At 31.9% G+C, this 19262-nt stretch overlaps 1 protein-coding gene across 1 annotated transcript; it reads right to left on the bottom strand.

Annotated features, from left to right (window-relative positions):
• Positions 1 to 4621: 4621 nt before the first annotated feature.
• On the bottom strand, positions 4622 to 5911 carry LOC116140965 (UPF0481 protein At3g47200-like). The gene has a single exon (XM_031426533.1). The coding sequence runs from the start codon at positions 5909 to 5911 to the stop codon at positions 4622 to 4624; it is 1290 nt and encodes a 429-aa protein (XP_031282393.1).
• Positions 5912 to 19262: the final 13351 nt, after the last annotated feature.

The raw sequence follows: 19262 nt of genomic DNA on the forward strand, positions 1-19262 counted from the left end.
AGGACTCCTACTTCTACCAAGATTGGGAGACCAGACGGCCGCTATATAAACAGAGACCAGCCCTCTCACAAGGGACATGAACATTACACCTTTACACCCGAGACTCTTCACTCGAGAGTTTCACTAATTCGCCGTAGTCACAGTCCCCGACTAGACTTCCGGTAAATCTCTTATTCCTTAGCCCTCACTATATTAGCCCCTTTCAGCCTTACTGACTTGAGCGTCGGAGTGCCTACGGCAAACACCACCTCGGTGTTTCTCGTTCGCTTCACGCGTGTGTTTCTCTACGTGTGCAGGTGCAGCAGATCGCTAGTGGCCTTGACCTCACGGGATCAGACCCTCGTTCCGTACAGGTAGATTTTTACGTCTACAATATCTAAACATTTAATGTGACATTTTCATATTCATATAAATATGTTTAATTTTTCACATCAATCTCTCATAAATAATGTCTGATATTATATACAATGTATCGATCCTTTTTGCTATAAACGATGAATTATATAATACAGAACATATTAATATCTACAGTTAAAGACTTCTTTGAAAACAAGATTTGTCAATGTCTCCGCAGGTTCATCTTCTTGCAGGGCTAGGAGAATCTTGATACCTTGTCTTGAAGTTACTCTTGATAGGGCCACGTACAATTGACCATGTGTAAAGACTTGATGTTTCATATACAATCCTACTATTTTGAGTGATTGACCCTGGCTTTTGTTTATTGTCATACAAAAGCTAACTGTCAGAGGTAACTATCTTTTCTTCAACCTGAAAGGCCACTTCATATCTGCATTTGACATTATTATTCTGGGAATTGTGACGATATCCCCAATGTTTGACCCAGTGATAATCATTGCTTGTATGGATCACTTTCCTAAATGGGTTATGATCAATCTGATTCCATTGCAAAGACCATCAGATTGATTCAAATTACGCAATAACATAATTGGAATGCCAATTTTCAGATGCAATTCATGTTTGGGAATGCCGGAGCACATCAGAGAATTAAGAAATTTGGTGGGATAGAGAATGTCATCATCGTTTGAGATACCTATTGCTTTACAAGTGTTGTCTGAGCTGAAATACGTCTTTCCATCTATTGGCAGACTCTGGGTGATATAGTCATTCAATCTATTTACTGTCTCATTTTTGGGTGTCAATATTACTCTCTCTCTCTCTCATATAATCAATATTATTTATCCGGGCAGATAAATCTGGAAAAACAACATTCATAATCGTTTCTTTGTGACTGGCATGTTGATCGATTTTCAAGTCTTCAGGAATTTGGATGTAACTTTCATCTTCTGCAACGTCCCTTCCTTCTCCGATGTTAAGTAACCATTTGTCAAAAGTCTTCAAGTTATTCAATTCTGTTGGGTTCACCAAGTTTGACTTCAACTTCATGTTCTCTGTAAGTGTCAACACTGTTACTTGTTTCCAAAGGGAAGATGACAATAAATAGGCCTGTATTATGTATGTTTTTTCCCTTTTGGAATAACTGGTAGAATCTGTCTGAAATCACCACCCAGGGCAACGGTGAGGCCTCCAAATATTCTATATGTTTTTTATTAATCTTTTTAAGACAAAATTTCTATCTGTTTTTGATTAATCTTTTTCAGACAAAATATCTTTCAGATTATATCAAGAGCTTTAAAGCAATACCTATTTGTCATAGGTGCTTCATCCCAAATGATCAAAGTTGTTTACGTAAGTAGTTTTGCCAATTGTGTCCCCTTTTTGATATCGCATGTACTCTCCTCAGTGATATCTAAAGGAATTCGAAAACATGAATGTGATGTTCTTCCATCGAATAGCAGCAATGCAGCAATTTCTAATGTAGCTAAGCCAGTACAATTTTAGCCAGTACAATTTTACCCTCGAATCTTAATTTGGCCATGATTGTTGACCATAGGAAGGTTTTGCCTGTTCCACCATGTCCGTAAATAAAAAATAGTGTTCCACTTTGATTGTTGACGAAATCAAGGATCGAATCGTATACGCGTCTCTGGCCATTGTTGAGACCCTTGCATATATCACTATGCACTATTTTCATGTTGTCGATATCATAATCCAATTCCTCAGCAATTAATCTATTCTGTGAATTCTCAAAAATGAAACAGTCCGAAATACGTCTAGACACATATTTTGATCAAGATAATGTAGTATATCGTAAGATTTCAAGAAACTGACCATTACCTACTGTAAGATGATCAGCAACTTTGTACCCAGTTTGAAAGGAAAGATTACTCAGCTCTGAAGTAATGTGGTCCGAGGTGCCACTATCAAGGTACCATGCTGGATAAGCTTGTGATCCAGATGAGGAAGCTATATAAGCTTGTGACTGTGAAGAGTTTGATTTCTGTTGAAAGGAAGGTGGAGGCATAGACTGAGTTTGAAAACCAGAAGATGATTGAGGTTTTTGATAGCTTATATTAAACCCATGATAACACAGTACAGCATTACAACATGGCCTAATTTGCCACAAAGTTGACAAATAGGCTTGCCTCGGCCTCCACCAAAACGGTCACAACCATGACCTCTAGCACTGTGCTGAAATGAAGCATGCTTATGGAAAAGGAGCATAATTAAATATCTCATTTGTATTTATAGAAGCATTTGAAGAAATGATTGCATCTTTCTTTGTCTTCGATACACAAGTTTTAGATTGAGACAATGTTACACAACAAATTATATCATTAAAGAAAACAGAAACTGATTTACTCAACCATGTAATATATAACAAAGTAATGAAATAACCTTATGTTTTTTAAGATATAAAAAACTGAATGTTTAAATGTATGTTGATAGATTCAGGACTCACGATTGTATTGTTCTGCATTAGCAATTGGAATATTACTAATGCCATAATGGTCACAACCATGACCTCGAGCATTGTACTGAAATGAAGCATGCTTATGGAAAAGGAGCAGAATTTGGAGGCCTTTTGGCAACATAAAAGGCTGAACCGCCTCCTTGCAAATTGTTGAAAGTTGAATCATTTTGGTAGATGATGAAGATGATGCAGCAGAGTTTATCTAGAAGATGAAGATTGGCAGCAAATTAGAAGTTGAAGATGTCGTGGCTTGAGAAAAGGAATGCCTTAATCAAGAGTGAAGATGAAGTTCTCTGAAGTCATGGATTTGAACATTCAATTTTAGAACAACAGTTGAGTTCGGTTGTAACTCCTTGTTTCAATCTTAAATGCAGTTATTTCATGTAATCTTAACCTTTTATGAATCTATAAAAAGGGATTGAATGTAAAGTTGTATTATGGCACATGTATGAGGTTTTTTATGAATGAAATTTATCTTTTCTCATGCATGTGTTCATCTTTATGAAATTGGAAGCCTGAGACTTGATTTATTTGGCTTCCAATTTCCAACACAAATCAATTGAATAAACAGATTGTTGACCAGCTAATCTACTCTCATGAGCTTAGGGTAAAAACTGAGCTTCTCCAACAGAAATCGACTCACAGCAAGATGTCAAATTTATCACTACAGCATCGAACTCAAGACCAAGTCCTTTAAGTATGTATGACACCAATTCAGAATCAGTAACATTAATTCTAGATTTAATAATGCATCAGGCGCATCTTTCATTTTGTGTATATAGTCATCAACAGACGAAAAACCTATGCCAGTTGTTTGAAGAAAATACCTAAGATGCATTACCTGAGATTTTTCTTTAGTTAAAATGAGTTTCTCAAGAGCAATCCAAATTTTCTGTCCACTATTACTCTTTACAACATGACGCATCATCAATTCGGAGATAGACAAAATTAACCAGTTTACATGAAGTTGATCCATTCTACTCCATGTATCATAATCGAGATTAAACTGAGTAACGGAGTTTGTGGGTGTACGATTACCTTGACCAGAAGTTATTGAAATGAATTCTAGAGGGGGAGCTCTAGATTCGGTGAGAAAATGTTCTAGATCGAATGCCCTTACGAGAGAAAGAACTTGGGACTTCCAGTAAGAATAATTTTTCTAAACCAACTTAATGGTTACTGGAGGCAGAGTAGATGCATTCAATGGGGAAAAGTGAGCTGTGACCTAATGAGGTTTCAGTCGCTATATTCTCTGGCGAACTGTTGTGGCATCCGAACCCCAGAAGTCAAAAGCTTGAATTTCTTTATGTTGCATCATAACAATAATGTACGAAGTATATACTTACCACACATAATCCTTCGCTATGAGATTTTAAAGCTCTTTAAAAATTTATTATGATGAACAAAGAATTAATTATGATGAAGGATGTACATACTCTGGCACACACATAATATCCTCTGCTGCAAAGATACGAAAACTCTTTAAAATTTTATTGTGGTTATGATTTTATATTGATCTCAAAAACAAACAAACTAGCTGTGGATTGTTGAAGATATGGTGATCACGTAGTCCTGAGTTAAATAAAATTGTGTCAAATGTCAATGGAGTTAATATATAAGACTTAACTATATTCATAAAAGTAGTGCCCAATTGATTTATTTGAACCATGGAAATGATAAGCATATTACACTTAAAAATATACAACAAGACTATAATACAAGAATTCAAAGTTCAAATACAAAAATACACATTGAATATAGATCTATCTCCTAATACAATTACTGAAATCACACAACTTGCTTAATGGAACAAATGGTTTGTATTAAAGTTAGCAGTAGCAGTATAATTGCAGCAATAGTTCCTGTGCCTTTCCATGGATTGCTGAAATAAACTCTTTTCAAGGTTGCCCTTTTATGGTTCCAGCCATTGCTATAATGTGCATTTAGACCCCTGACAATGCCACTATAACAGGACTTACTTAAATTAATGTTAAGGCCAAGTCTGTTAAACATCCGTACGATTGTAGCACTGTCGCCCATCAAATTTGAAATAATTTTTTCTTCAATAAGCAAATCTACATCCTTCTCCGTGTCGATAAGAAAATCCATGAAACTGATGTAGTTACAAACGTGAGTTTTTAATGGATAATGACATTGTTCAAATGCCATTACATTCCGTATCACAGTTTCCGTGTCGTCAACTACTTCCAAACGGGGAATTTTTAACTCAACTCCACTAAAGTATGGAATTGGGATTCTAAAATTTCTCTGTTTTCGTTCTATATCAAGTAAACACCTTTCTTCAAGAGCTGTAAACTTCACTCCTGATTCTTTCAGTTTGACTGCTGAAGGTAAATGTGAAAAATAATCATTGTCTTCAGGGTGGATATGCAGCAAACTATTTCTCTTCAAATCAGTGAAATGATTAACGTTTGGATGATAAGTAGAGTTTTCTTTTTTACTGCACATACTATCATAGAAGAAACCAATAGAAAGAGTAAGGAAGTTAGGGTACCCTTGTACTTTATTTATAGTTGACTTGTATAATTCTTCGAGGACAAAGTATGGGAGTTGATTTTCAAGTAATTGTATGTCTCGGTTTAAACCAGCTCTGAAGCATGGTTTATTTAGCAAAAAATCATCTTTGCATTCTTGAAATTTCAAGAAATGCTCAATGATGAAGATTGCATCATAAAAAATCATTGTTATAAAATCAAGACTTTTAAGAGGGGAAGTCTCTGAATAGCAATTACGAATGTGTTGCTCCTCCTTTTCTATGAAGGTGATAAAATCCTCCCAATTCTCCTCAATCATTCTTTCACCAAACTCCTTTTTATATCTTACTTTTTGTTTTTCCATTTCAGCCAAATCCTTGTTGCCATGATGGAAAGGACCTATTGAAACTAATTGAGGAGTATATGCTGCTTTATTTATTTTGCGAAGCTCTTTAGGAACCCTATAAATACAACACTCAGAGTCAGGTTCTAACTTTTCGTCTATATCAATTTTCAACTCTCTGAGTTTATGCTCTTCAATGAAAGCATTTGATAACTTCGGCCTGTCTCTATCAATCTTCATTTACCCTAGTAAAACATATAATATGCAAAAGTTAACAATTTATCCAGAGCATTAACTTGAGAAAAATGAATATGCAACTTCTCATCTGAGTTTCTCTTATCACAAATAACTTGTACATATTATGACGGAATGAAAGATTAATTACTAAAATACAAGTAATACTATACATCAATGTATGAATTTTTCATCTTTAATAAATTATCATCATACTGTCAAAGGTTTCTAAAAAAGAAAAAATGTATAATTTATCCAATTTTCTTGTTTCACTATAGCTGATTATTAACACTTATAAAAGAAATATAATTATACAGGGGTGAAAGTAAAATTAATTTTCCGGAGGGCTAATAACATTCTTGAGGATTTATAAGAAAAATATAATATCCAAATTATAAATTTAAGTTTATTATAATCTAGTCCAGAAAAGAGATAAGAGTTGTTTTTTAATTTAAAATTGTAGATAAATAAAGAAGAGAGGTGTTGGAAGTTTCGAACAAGAGAAAAAAAAAGTAGTATAAATTGAATTCTAACAAAAATGTTGAGAATTTAGATAATTAAAATTATTTATTAGAGCTAATAATTAAATATTATATAGTAAATAAATACATTTTAGTTATTTCTTTAAAAAAAATAAAAATTATTCGACTATTATATATAACAAATTATGCATTTTGTTAAATTTATAACATTGAAAATATTGAAAATTCTTTTTCCAGAAATTTCCGCTGGGCTACGGCCAGGGGCTTTGGCTCCACCCCTGCTTTTATATAAATGACTAATGTAACGGTGATTTTGAGAATTTATTTAAGTTGGACAGTACAAGGGTCAATACCATATGAGCCTGAATACAGACTAAAATGTATATATAAAAAATTGAAATAAATCTTAATTATAATGTCGGAAAAGTAATATAATATGTAATTCTAGTTGAAAAAAAAAAAAAGACTTGGGACAGAATAAAAGGAAGGTAACTATTATTGGGTTTAAGAAAACTGATGTCAATAGGGTTAAGAGTCTATTAATATCTAGGATTCTTGTAAAGAGAAAAATAACCAGAAACGTAAAAGAAGCAAAGTTAAAAGCAAGTCCATGAGGTTAGCAAAAAAACTTATGAAATTCTTTAATCAATTTTTATTAATAATATTATCTTCCGCTGCCTATATAAAACACGGTACTATTAAATAGAGAAACTACTTATTCTGAACAGGGTATTTTGGTGGATATATAAATTAAAGAACTTGATCTTCAATATGAATTTCACAAACCAATATACAGAAAAATTAAAAAAAAAAAGAGCATACAAACTGTTGAACTTAGAGCATCTCCAAATGACTCTTTATATGACCTAAACTCTTTATTATAAAGAGTTTATCCATAAAAACAAGAGTCCAACAGGCTCTTCATCTTTAAAATATAAATTAGAGAGTGAGTTTGACTCTCCATATTTAGAGGGTCTAATTTCACTCTCTATCTTAATTTTAATTAATAAACTACAAGTTCCTATGTATTTTATTTATTAATTCTCTCTCTCATTAAGTCTTTTTCTTAAAAATAAAGAATATCTTCATTAAATTTAAAGAGTTTATTAGATTTAAATAAAAATTGTGTTCTTTATCTTTTAAAATTAATGAAGATACTTTTTATTTATTTGAAAAATATTCTTCAAAATAAAGAGCACCATTGGAGATGCTCTTAGAGATTGTCCAATTTAGAAAACCTAAGTTCTAAAGTAACCAAAACATTTATAGCAAGATAGAGATATAAAGAAAATAAGAGCATAAACAATAAAGAGCATCCAACAGATTTATAGCAGTTTAGTAATCAGATTGATTACGTACATCAACTCTTCAAGATAGTAGAAAACATACATTATGAAGAGAAACCTTACAGAGTTTGTGAGTCAGTTTTACACCAAGAACCCAATGACAACTCCCCTTTGTAAACCACCCTAGATTACTCCTATGTGCCTCACACCTCTCACATACAAATGCATAGAATTAATCAAAAATTTATAAAAGAAGAAAAGGAATAAAATCAGATACAAAGAAATCTCATCACCATCGTTGATCTCATCCTGCGAATACCAAAGCTCCACCTTGATGATTCCCTTAACAACTTTCTCTTCAACAGAGAACAATCTAGAGAGCAAAATAAAAGTGTAGAGATAAGGCACAACAAATATCCCAAAAAGAAAATTACAGAACTGCCCCTTTCTTTCTTATAAATTGCCTCTCACCAAAGTTTAAAAACTTTGACTCCACATTAACATAAATCAATGCCACATCAGCACACAAACAAAGCCAAATTAGAGCATTTTCAAATCGATCGATAGATAACCTTACAGGCCTAAGGGTGGCTCCACCTCTAGGAGTGTGGCCGGTGATCCCTTTGATTCTATGTGGGTTGACGACGGATAATAACATGTATCGTGTCCAAAACCATAATGGAAAATTTTCCTCTACGGTGTATTGTACATTAATTACCTATGGACTCGAGACATACCTTAGGTTAGAGTGACATTTTGCTAATCTCTTCACTGCATTAGTTCTACTTATTGTTTGCTTTAATTTTTATTTTTTGTCATTATTTTCTAATAATCTACAGAGTATATGATACAAAATATATGTTAAAATAAATCAGAGGAAAATGTAAAACATGAAAAAATAATATCCAGAAGAGAAAATGTCATACCTGAATTGATCGGCTATCTACTGCTTCAAATATTTGAGAAGGTGCAAGCACAGAAAGGATTGAAGGCAACAAGATCGATTTACGGACAAAATATCACTCTGAATCCAAAATGCTTATTATAAAAGAGAGCTGATAGTTTAGATCAACAGAACTAACTGCATGAATATGATAATAAAGAATAGTATAAAATGCCACAAAGACTTTTAGAACTTTAGGTGTATCTGTGTTCCTCAAACTTTGGTAATGTGTTTACTAAATCCTTCTCGTATATATAGTAATAAAGATGTATGGAAAAGAGTTATTTCATTTGTATTTCAAAGTGGTATGGAAACATATTTTCTCTTACCCAAATGTTGATTATAATTTTTTTTTTTTTTTTAAGTAATTGATTTAGACATAAAATAAAGTACATTTAACATAAGATATAAGAAAAATGCTACGGACACCGACATTTTGCACCGAGTTTTTACACCAAACGACATGTCCACTGAATCAGATAAGTCATGTATCACATTAACAAATATTCTGCGAATGAACGGTCATCCATATTTTATGCTACAGACACCGACATTTTGCATCAAATTTTTACACCGAACGATATGTCTACTGAATTAGATAAGCCATGTATCACATTAACAAATATTCTGCAAATGAATGGCCGTCCATCAAATATGGATGACCATCCATTGTTATTGGATGGCCGTTCATTTGAAATGGACTCTCATCCATATTATATAGACAATCATTCACCGAGAATGGATGTTCGTCAATAGTTTAAACAAAAAAAAATTGACCTGAATTGTTTATGGACGCCCGTCCTCTTATGAGGACGACCGTCCATCCATCTTTTAATATTAACAAATTTTAGTTTAATAAAAAAAATTCTTTTAAATTTTCAATTAAAATGTTTAAAAATTTAGGCCTCCCAAAACCGGTTTCATTTCTCATTTGCTTTGTATTTTGTTTATAAATGAAAAAAAAAATTGAAAATTAAAAAAAAAAGAATGGATGCCCATAAGAAACCCGCTATGCTAGAATAATCACAAAATAATAGTAAAACTCACAAAATATATATAAGAAAATATACATGTAGATAAGTATAAAATAATGGGCCCATAATTAATTTTTCTTTAAATACAAATCTTTATAAAACATAATAAAGTCACAAAACGTCAACTCGACAGTGTTGCCCAACCCTTCCGTTGCGTGAGGTTCCAAGTGACCGCGTCTCCCCTATTACCTGCAAAAACATTGAAAACAACAAGGTGAGCACTAATTGCTCAGTAAGTAAACCCGCTATGCTACCCTTCTCTCTTCGTTGCTTAATTTCTGAATTTTTTTCCTTACATCACACTTCTTTATTCTTCTCTGTTCTTTCTCTATTCTTTCTCTGTTTCTAATTTCTTACTACTCATGTAATAGGCATGGTATCATGCATAGGAAGATTCTTGCACAAAGAGTGAGATTAAATTTTAAAGTTTTGAATTCTTATGGTTGTATATGCTTAGGGTTTGAAAAGGAGAGAATTCTACCAAAGAGAGTATAGTGTTGGAGTTGTTCAAATTCAAGGTAAGTAAATCTAACCCTAAGTTTGATTTGAGGAAGTTTGTAGAGATATGTACATGTATATATGTGCTTATGTTTTTGAGAAGTTTTGAGAGATTGATACTGATGATAATTAAAATTCAGCCATGAGAATGTGACTTTGCCTTATTGTGATTGATGGAAGTTTGGTTGAATTTAGAAAGAGTTTGAGTAGACTTTTGGAGTGTAGTTTCTGGCCAGGTTTAGTTGATTTAATGGAGTTTTGCTGCAAATATTGGTGGCTTGAGAAAGAAGTAGAAGTGTAGCCAAATAGAGTTTGAGTATGCATGCAATTTGTTTGATAAAAATTTAAGAGAAAACATATTACCATGGTTGTCTTGTCACAGTCGTGACCTTCTGAGTAATTTTTGGGCATCTTACGATTGAACTAGGTTGAAACTAAACATAAAAGTTGTAGCCTATCTCTAAGCTTTAAAAAGAGACCAAGATCATAGCAATCTAATGTGTATAACTCGAGATAGCCTTCTTGAATATGACATGTGTAGAATGATACCTCAAAATATTTTTTTCTAATAATTATGATTGATTTCAAGTATGGGAATGTTGTTGGAAGAAAATACTAGTTCTCTAATGATATTTTATATGCCCTAATGCATTCTCACATTTTCATTAGAGAAGAATAGCAAAGAATCAGCACTAGTTCTATGCACATACACATGTGTGAATAGTAAAGAATAAAGAAAACGAAAGAAAAGAATTAATTGTAAAAAGATAAGAGAAGAGAAGGTTGTGCTGCGATGGGGAACCCTGGAGTGACAGAGAAGAATAGTCCCACATACACGCCGCCTTCAGTGAGCAGCCTCAGAATCAGAAAGAAATAAGTGTACAGTTCGTTAGAGTGTATATGGATGAGAATGTACCAACAGAATTTACCTACATGCACGTTGCCTTTAGTGAGCGGTCTAAGAATGAGAACGAATAATTGGTACAGTTCGTAAGAATGCATGTGGATGAAGGTTGTACCCAAGAAAGAAGAATACACTCAATGACTAAAGTTCTAAATCCATGCATCAACCGAGTCCGATCGACAAAAGAATAAGAAAGACAAGAAAGAAAAAGAATAAGAAAAAAAAGAATATGAAGAATAGAATAAGAATAGAAAGAAGAGAACAAGAACCATACAAATGAGTGGACTGGGCATCCATTCTCAAATTTTTTTAATTTCAATTTTTTGGGGGGATGAAAAAAGACAATGTCCAACTGCATGTTCATACTTTTACTTAAATTCAAAGTCTTTTTCTTTTATTTCATCTTAAAATTTATACTTAAAAAATGAATATTTCATCTTAAATTAACAAATGGACAGACATCCATCTAAACGGGACGTCTGTCCACTGAATGTAAAATTTTTTAAAAAATTTTGACGGGCATTTATTATTTTTCTTTTAAAATTTTTTGGAAATAAATGGACACTAGTCATATATATGAACGGGAGTTCATTAAATATAGACAGATATTCATAAGTAGACAATAATTCATCACAAAAGACTTCAGTGTAATCATATCTAATGGTTGTCATATCCTTAGTACAAAATTAATGTAAAATTTTGGTGTTAACGTTACTCAAGATATAATATAGATTAAATGAGTTAATTGCGCTTAAAAGAAAAAATGCCATAATTTTAAGGTGTTAGAGAAGAGAAAAAATATTTAAATAAATTGCAATTTTTGTCATTTATTCTTACCGTCAAACAGTGGGGCAAATGTGTTATACGTTTAATTTCAAAATCGACCTTCAATCATTTTAACAAATTTATTAAAAAACTGACGTGAGTCTTGAAGTCAATTGACGTGAGTTCGTCGTCTTAAGTAGGTGTATTCGGTTCTAGATTCTGTATTTTTTTAAGAAAACGAAAACGACGATTTCTTAAAATTTGGAGCCCGAATTGAAATCAACAGTTCCAGTTCAGGTACCCAGAACCAAAATTGTAACAACAGTCTAGGTTCGGTTCTCATAACCCCCCAAAAGTTTTTAAAATAATAAAAAAAAACCCTTAAAACTTATAGATACCCCTCTGACACTTGTTAACAAAAATAAAATTATAAATTCAAAATTCAAAATTACAAACTCCATTACTTATAAAGGTGATTCTCAAAAGCTAAGCTACTTACTTTAAATGTTATGAAATATAAATATAAATATAATGTATGACATATTTTTCTACAAAAGTTTTTATTAACCCATACTCTTTAATTTTATTTTATATTAGTCTCGATTCCCGGTTCCGATTCGATTCCTAACTATAGGAGCCGAAATCGTACAGTAATGATTATAAAAATTTAGAACCAAAACCTATCTATGATGACTAATTTTGGATAAGAACTAGAACTAAACTCTAAGTACCCACTTATTCTGGCTCCAATCGGTTGATCACCTCTAATCTTAAGCACTATAAACACTTGTCACAAATTTTATATTTATTAAATAATTGAAAACTATGTGGTGGCTACCGATCTTTTCGAAGTCGAAAATGTGGTTCTCAAAACACAGCGGCCCCCACCCATGTGGTTCTCAAAACACAGTGGCCCCCTCCATTTAAATTTCTTTCATTAATTGTCCACGATCCATCGTATAATTTGATAGCCTTTTTTTGGCCAAAGGACTTGCACATACCCAGGTTTACCGAAACGATAAAGTGATATTTAAAAGGTTTAAAAATGATAAACAAGTATCTTCCATCATGTGCTGTTAGTAATTTCTGTTTGTTAACAGTGAAAAGACTAAAATGCTCTTCAAAGTTTGATATTTTGGTTTTTTATAAATTTAAAAATTTCTAATAAAGTCACAAAACGTCAACTCGACAGTGTTGCCCAACCCTTCCGTTGCGTGAGGTTCCAAGTGACCGCATCTCCCCTATTACCTGCAAAAACATTGAAAACAACAAGGTGAGCACTAATTGCTCAGTAAGTAAACCCGCTATGCTACCCTTCTCTCTTCGTTGCTTAATTTCTGAATTTTTTTCCTTACATCACACTTCTTTATTCTTCTCTGTTCTTTCTCTATTCTTTCTCTGTTTCTAATTTCTTACTACTCATGATAGTAGGCATGGTATCAGGCATAGGTAAGATTCTTGCACAAAAAAGTGAGATTAAATTTTAAAGTTTTGAATTCTTATGGTTGTATATGCTTAGGGTTTGAAAATGAGAGAATTTTACCAAAGAGAGAGTATAGTGTTGGAGTTGTTCAAATTCAAGGTAAGTAAATCTAACCCTAAGTTTGATTTGAGTAAGTTTGTAGAGATATGTACATGTATGTATGTGCTTATGTTTTTGAGAAGTTTTGAAGAGATTGATACTTGATGATAATTAAAATTCAGCCATGAGAATGTAGACTTTGCCTATATAGTGATTGATGGAAGTTTGGTTGAATTTAGAAAGAGTTTGAGTAGACTTTATGGAGTGTAGTTTCCTGGCCAGGTTTAGTGTTGATTTAATGGAGTTTTGCTGCAAATATTGGTGGCTTGAGAAAGAAGTAGAAGTGTAGCCAAATAGAGTTTGAGTATGCATGCAATTTGTTTGATAAAAATTCTAAGAGAAAACATATTAACATGGTTGTCTTGTCACAGTCGTGACCTTCTGAGTAATTTTTGGGCATCTTACCGATTGAACTAGGTTGAAACCTAAACATAAAAGTTGTAGCCCTATCTCTAAGCTTTAAAAAGAGACCAAGATCATAGCAATCTAATGTGTATAACTCGAGATATGCCTTCTTGAATATGACATGTGTAGAATGACTACCTCAAAATATTTTTTTGTCTAATAATTTATGATTGATTTCAAGTATGGGAATGTTGTTGGAAGAAAATACTAGTTCTCTAATGATATTTTTATATGCCATAATGCATTCTCACATTTTCATTTAGAAAGAATAACAAAGAATCAGCATAGTTCTATGCACATACACATGGATGTGAATAGTAAAGAATAAAGAAAACGAAAGAAAAGAATTAATTGTAAAAAGATAAGAAAAGAGAAGGTTGCTGCGATGGGGAACCCGTGAGTGACAGAGAAGAATAGTCCCACATACACGCCGCCTTCAGTGAGCAGCCTCAGAATCAGAAAGAAATAAGTGTACAGTTCGTTAGAAGTGTATATGGATGAGAATTGTACCAACAGAATTTACCTACATGCACGTTGCCTTTAGTGAGCGGTCTAAGAATGAGAACGAATAATTGGTACAATTCGTAAGAATGCATGTGGATGAAGGTTGTACCCAAGAAAGAAGAATACACTCACATGACTAAAGTTCTAAATCCATGCATCAACCGAGTCCGATCGACAAAAGAATAAGAAAGACAAGAAAAGAAAAGAATAAGAAAAAAAAAGAATATGAAGAATAGAATAAGAATAGAAAGAAGAGAACAAGAACCATACAAATGAGTGGACTGGGCATCCATTCTCAAATTTTTTTTAATTTTCAATTTTTTGGGGGGATGAAATAGACAATGTCCAACTGCATGTTCATACTTTTACTTAAATTCAAAGTCTTTTTCTTTTATTTCATCTTAAAATTTTATACTTAAAAAATGAATATTTCATCTTAAATTAAACAATGGACAGACATCCATCTAAACGGGACGTCTGTCCACTGAATGTAAAATTTTTTAAAAAATTTTAAACGGGCATTTATTATTTTTCTTTTAAAATTTTTTGGAAATAAATGGACACTAATTCATATAATATGAACGGGAGTTCATTAAATATAGACAGATATTCATAAATGTTAGACAATAATTCATTCACAAAAGACTTCAGTGTAATCACATCTGACTGGTTGTCATATCATTAGTACAAAAATTTAATGTAAAATTTTGGTGTTAACATTACTCAAGATATAATATAGATTAAATGAGTTAATTGCGCTTAAAAGAAAAATTTGCCATAATTTTAAGGTGTCAGAGAAGAGAAAAAATATTTAAATAAATTGCAATATTTTTTGTCATTTATTCTTACCGTCAAACAGTGGGGCAAATGTGTTATACGTTTAATTTCAAAATCGACCTTCAATCATTTTTAACAAATTTATTAAAAAACTGACGTGAGTCTATTGAAGTCAATTGACGTGAGTTCGTCGTCTTAAGTAGGTGTATTCGGTTCTAGATATCCTGTATTTTTTTAAGAAACCGAAACCGACGATTTCTTAAAATTTGGAGCCCGAATTGAAATCAACAGTTCCAGTTCCTAGGTACCCAGAACCAAAATTTGTAACAACAGTCTAGGTTTCGGTTCTCATAACCCCCCAAAAGTTTTTAAAATAATAAAAAAAACCCTTAAAAACTTATAGATACCCCTCCTGACACTTGTTAACAAAAATAAAATTATAAATTCAAAATTCAAAATTACAAACTCCATTACTTTATAAAGGTAGATTCTCAAAAGCTAAGCTAACTTACTTTAAATGTTATGAAATATAAATATAAATATAAATGTATTGACATTATTTTTTCTACAAAAGTTTTTATTAACCCATACTCTTTAATTTTATTTTATATTAGTTTCGGTTCCCGGTTTCGGTTCTGGTTCTTAACTATAGGAACCAAAATTATACAGTAATGATTATAAAAATTTAGAACCAAAACCTATCTATTGATAACTAATTTTGGATAAGAACTAGAACTAAACTCTAAGTACCCACTTATTCTGGCTCCAATCGGTTGATCACCTCTAATCTTAAGCACTATAAACACTTGTCACAAATTTTATATTTTATTAAATAATTGAAAACTATGTGGTGGCTACCGATCTTTTCGAAGTTCGAAAATGTGGTTCTCAAAACACAGCGGCCCCCACCCATGTGGTTCTCAAAACACAGTGGCCCCCTCCATTTAAATTTCTTTCATTAATTGTCCACGATCCATCGTATAATTTGATAGCCTTTTTTTGGCCAAAGGATTAGCACATATCCAAGGTTTGTCGAAACGATAAAGTGATATTTAAAAGGTTTAAAAATGATAAATAGGTATCTTCCATCATGTGCTGTTAGTAATTTCTGTTTGTTAATAGTGAAAAGACTAAAATACTCTTCAAAGTTTGATATTTTAGTTTTTTATAAATTTAAAAATTTCTANCAAATAGACTTAGAAAAAGGGCATGCAAAAAATAAGTGGTCAAGAGATTCCATGGATGAGTTACAAAAGCAACAATGAGCATTAGTAGTAGCCCCATAACTCATCAACCTGTCCTTTGTAGGTAATCTCTCCTTTATAGCCATCCATAAGATCATAGAGTATCTTGGAATAGCCTTTGAGAACCACACCAAGTCACACCACTCAACTTTTGCTCTCCTTCCTCTAATTGCCTCCCAAGCTGATTTGGTTGAGAAATCCCCCGAAGGTGAGGGTATCCAACAAATCTTGTCATCAACATTAGAAGGAGTGAATAAGAGTTGGTATGAAATCTATGCTCTAGGTCTAGTCATCTTGTTTTAACCCAACAATTTTTTTTTTTTTTTTTTTTTTTTTGTTATGTAATTCCTTTTAGTTAACTTTTTAAATATCAATAATTCAATTAAATTAATTTTTTTTGTTAACATTTCAAATATTAATTCAATTTTAATACAATAAAATTGTAATATCAGGAAAATTAGATTTATTCACTTATCAAAAAATAAAATAAGAAATTATAACAATTATTGTCTCGTTAAAAACCTTACCAAGAAAAACCCAATGGGACAAAACCTTAGTAAGAAAAAAAAAGTGTAATAATTGACAATTAATTTACAAGTTACAATTTACAAAACAACTAATTTGGAGGTTGACTATGACTTTCTTCATCCGTATCATCTTTATTACAAAATTGAAATGATTCTATTAAAATATCGTTGACAACCTCGTATTGATCCTGATGGCACGACCGTTTCCAATCTCGAAGACATGTGAGGATTTCAATCATTTTTTGTGAAAGTTTAATCCTCATTTCATTTAAAATTCTTCCACTTGCACTAAATGTTTGTTCCAATGAGACGGTTGAGACAAGAACAGCGAAAATATCCAAGGCAAGTGTTGATAATACCGAAAAATACATATTTTGGTTTTCCAATATTCTAAGACATCAAAGTTGGCTCTTTATTGTGGATCTGCTGGTAACACTTTGACGGTTCTCAAATATTGTTGAAGCTCATTACTTTGTGACTGCATGGAGAACAGTACATTCGTTGTTGGTGCTTTTGAAGAGGAGGCTATGCTTCGGGTTCGGGTCCTCTTCAGCCTATTAATTGCACTCCAGGAGTCGAAGTCTTCATTTGTTTCTTCTAATGCAACTTCCTTGGGTATTTCACCTCTTTGCTGGTTCTCATACCTGTTTTCATATTGCGAATATACTTCTGCAAGACACTTTCTTACCTCTCCTAGTTGATTGGCATATGCTTCATTTTATAAATTTTCAGTTAATGTGTCTAAAGTATTTTCCAAACCTCCTACTTTAATTCTAGGATCAAATATAGCACCTAAACAATAAAGAAAATGAATGGGTTTCCAATATTTAAAAAAAAAAACTTTCTATTGCCTTTATTGGTCCCCCTAAAATTTCATTCTTTCTATTTTTTTTTTAAATAAATCTGAAATTTTTATAATTATATGTATTACCAATGGACTAATAGGATAATACACACCAGAAAGTTGTAAAAATGGATTGACAAAAAATTTTAAGAAAAAATGAATTTTTTTAGCTATATGCCAATCATTTTGTAGCAAATAATAGAGGTCCCTACCAAATAATGAGAACCTCTATTATTTGCTACAAAATAACTAATTAAATTTGCATAAGGCAAACATGAATCAAGCATTAAATAAGTACTATTCCATCTAACAGGCATGTCTAATGCAAAAGTTCTAAGAGACATATTTGATTTTATACAAGCATATTGAAATTCAGCATTTCTTTTATTACTACTAGTAATCCAAACTAAAAAAATCCCTAATTTTATCAATATTATCTCTAATTGTTTTCATACCACTTTTCACAATTAAATTAATAATGTAACATGCTCAGCGTTGGTGAAAAAACTTCAAATTGTCATGAAAAGGATAATTAATTTTGAAAAAATCTATAACTGTACTATTAATACTGGTATTATCTAAAGTTAAACTTCTCACTTTATTAATAACATCATAATCTTCTAAAACTTCAACAATTTTATTATAAATTTGTTGACCACTATGATCCACATCCTTTAATCTAAATCTTAATAAAGATTTATTTAATTTACATTCGTTATCAAAATAATGACTAGTCACACAAATATAATATTGTTTAGCTCAACAACTAAAAATATAAAAAGTTAGAACAAAAATAACATGACAACTATGTATTTTATTTTTTAATTCTAATTTCATTTTCCCAAACAATTTTATTATATCATTTCTAGTTACAGTTTTAGAATAACTTTTAAATCCTGGAAAAAATGAATTTTTAATAAATCTTTCAAAATATATTTTTTCAGCCATATTAATAGGTTGATCAGTTACAGCAATATATAAAGCCAATTGTTCCCTATACACTTCAAAATTATAATGCCAACTAGTACCCATATTAGTTATTTGAGTTTGATTGGTTTCTCTATTTTCATGTTGAGTTACTAGTACCATTACCTGAATCAACTTTATAAATATTTCCACAATACTTGCATCTTGTTTTCTTCACTTGAACTCCATTTTCTGTCTCATAAAACTTATCGAAATGCACCTAAACATTTGATGTGTACCTGTCATTGGTTTCAACAGCAGTTGATGAACCTGCTTCTGCTTGAGATGAAGTTGGACGAGAACAACGATTACGAGGACAACTTCTAGAACCACCAAGAGTTGTAGCAACATGGGGAGGAATCGAGGGAATATTATGAGGTGTATCAGATTCTGAGACTGGGACAACAGGACTATTGAATCTACTGCATTTATGTTAGTAAATTCAGGGGGACTAGGATAGTAGTTTCCTTCATCATTGAAATTGATGGAATGGAAATATCTATCCATTATAGTTAAAAAAAAAAAAAAAAAAAATTGATATAGAAGAAATAAAAAATTAAAGAAGGAGAATTGGATTTTGGAAATATGAATTGAAA

Source organism: Pistacia vera, unplaced genomic scaffold (genome assembly GCF_008641045.1).
Source record: "Pistacia vera cultivar Batoury unplaced genomic scaffold, PisVer_v2 Contig389, whole genome shotgun sequence".
Classification (NCBI taxonomy): domain Eukaryota; kingdom Viridiplantae; phylum Streptophyta; class Magnoliopsida; order Sapindales; family Anacardiaceae; genus Pistacia; species Pistacia vera.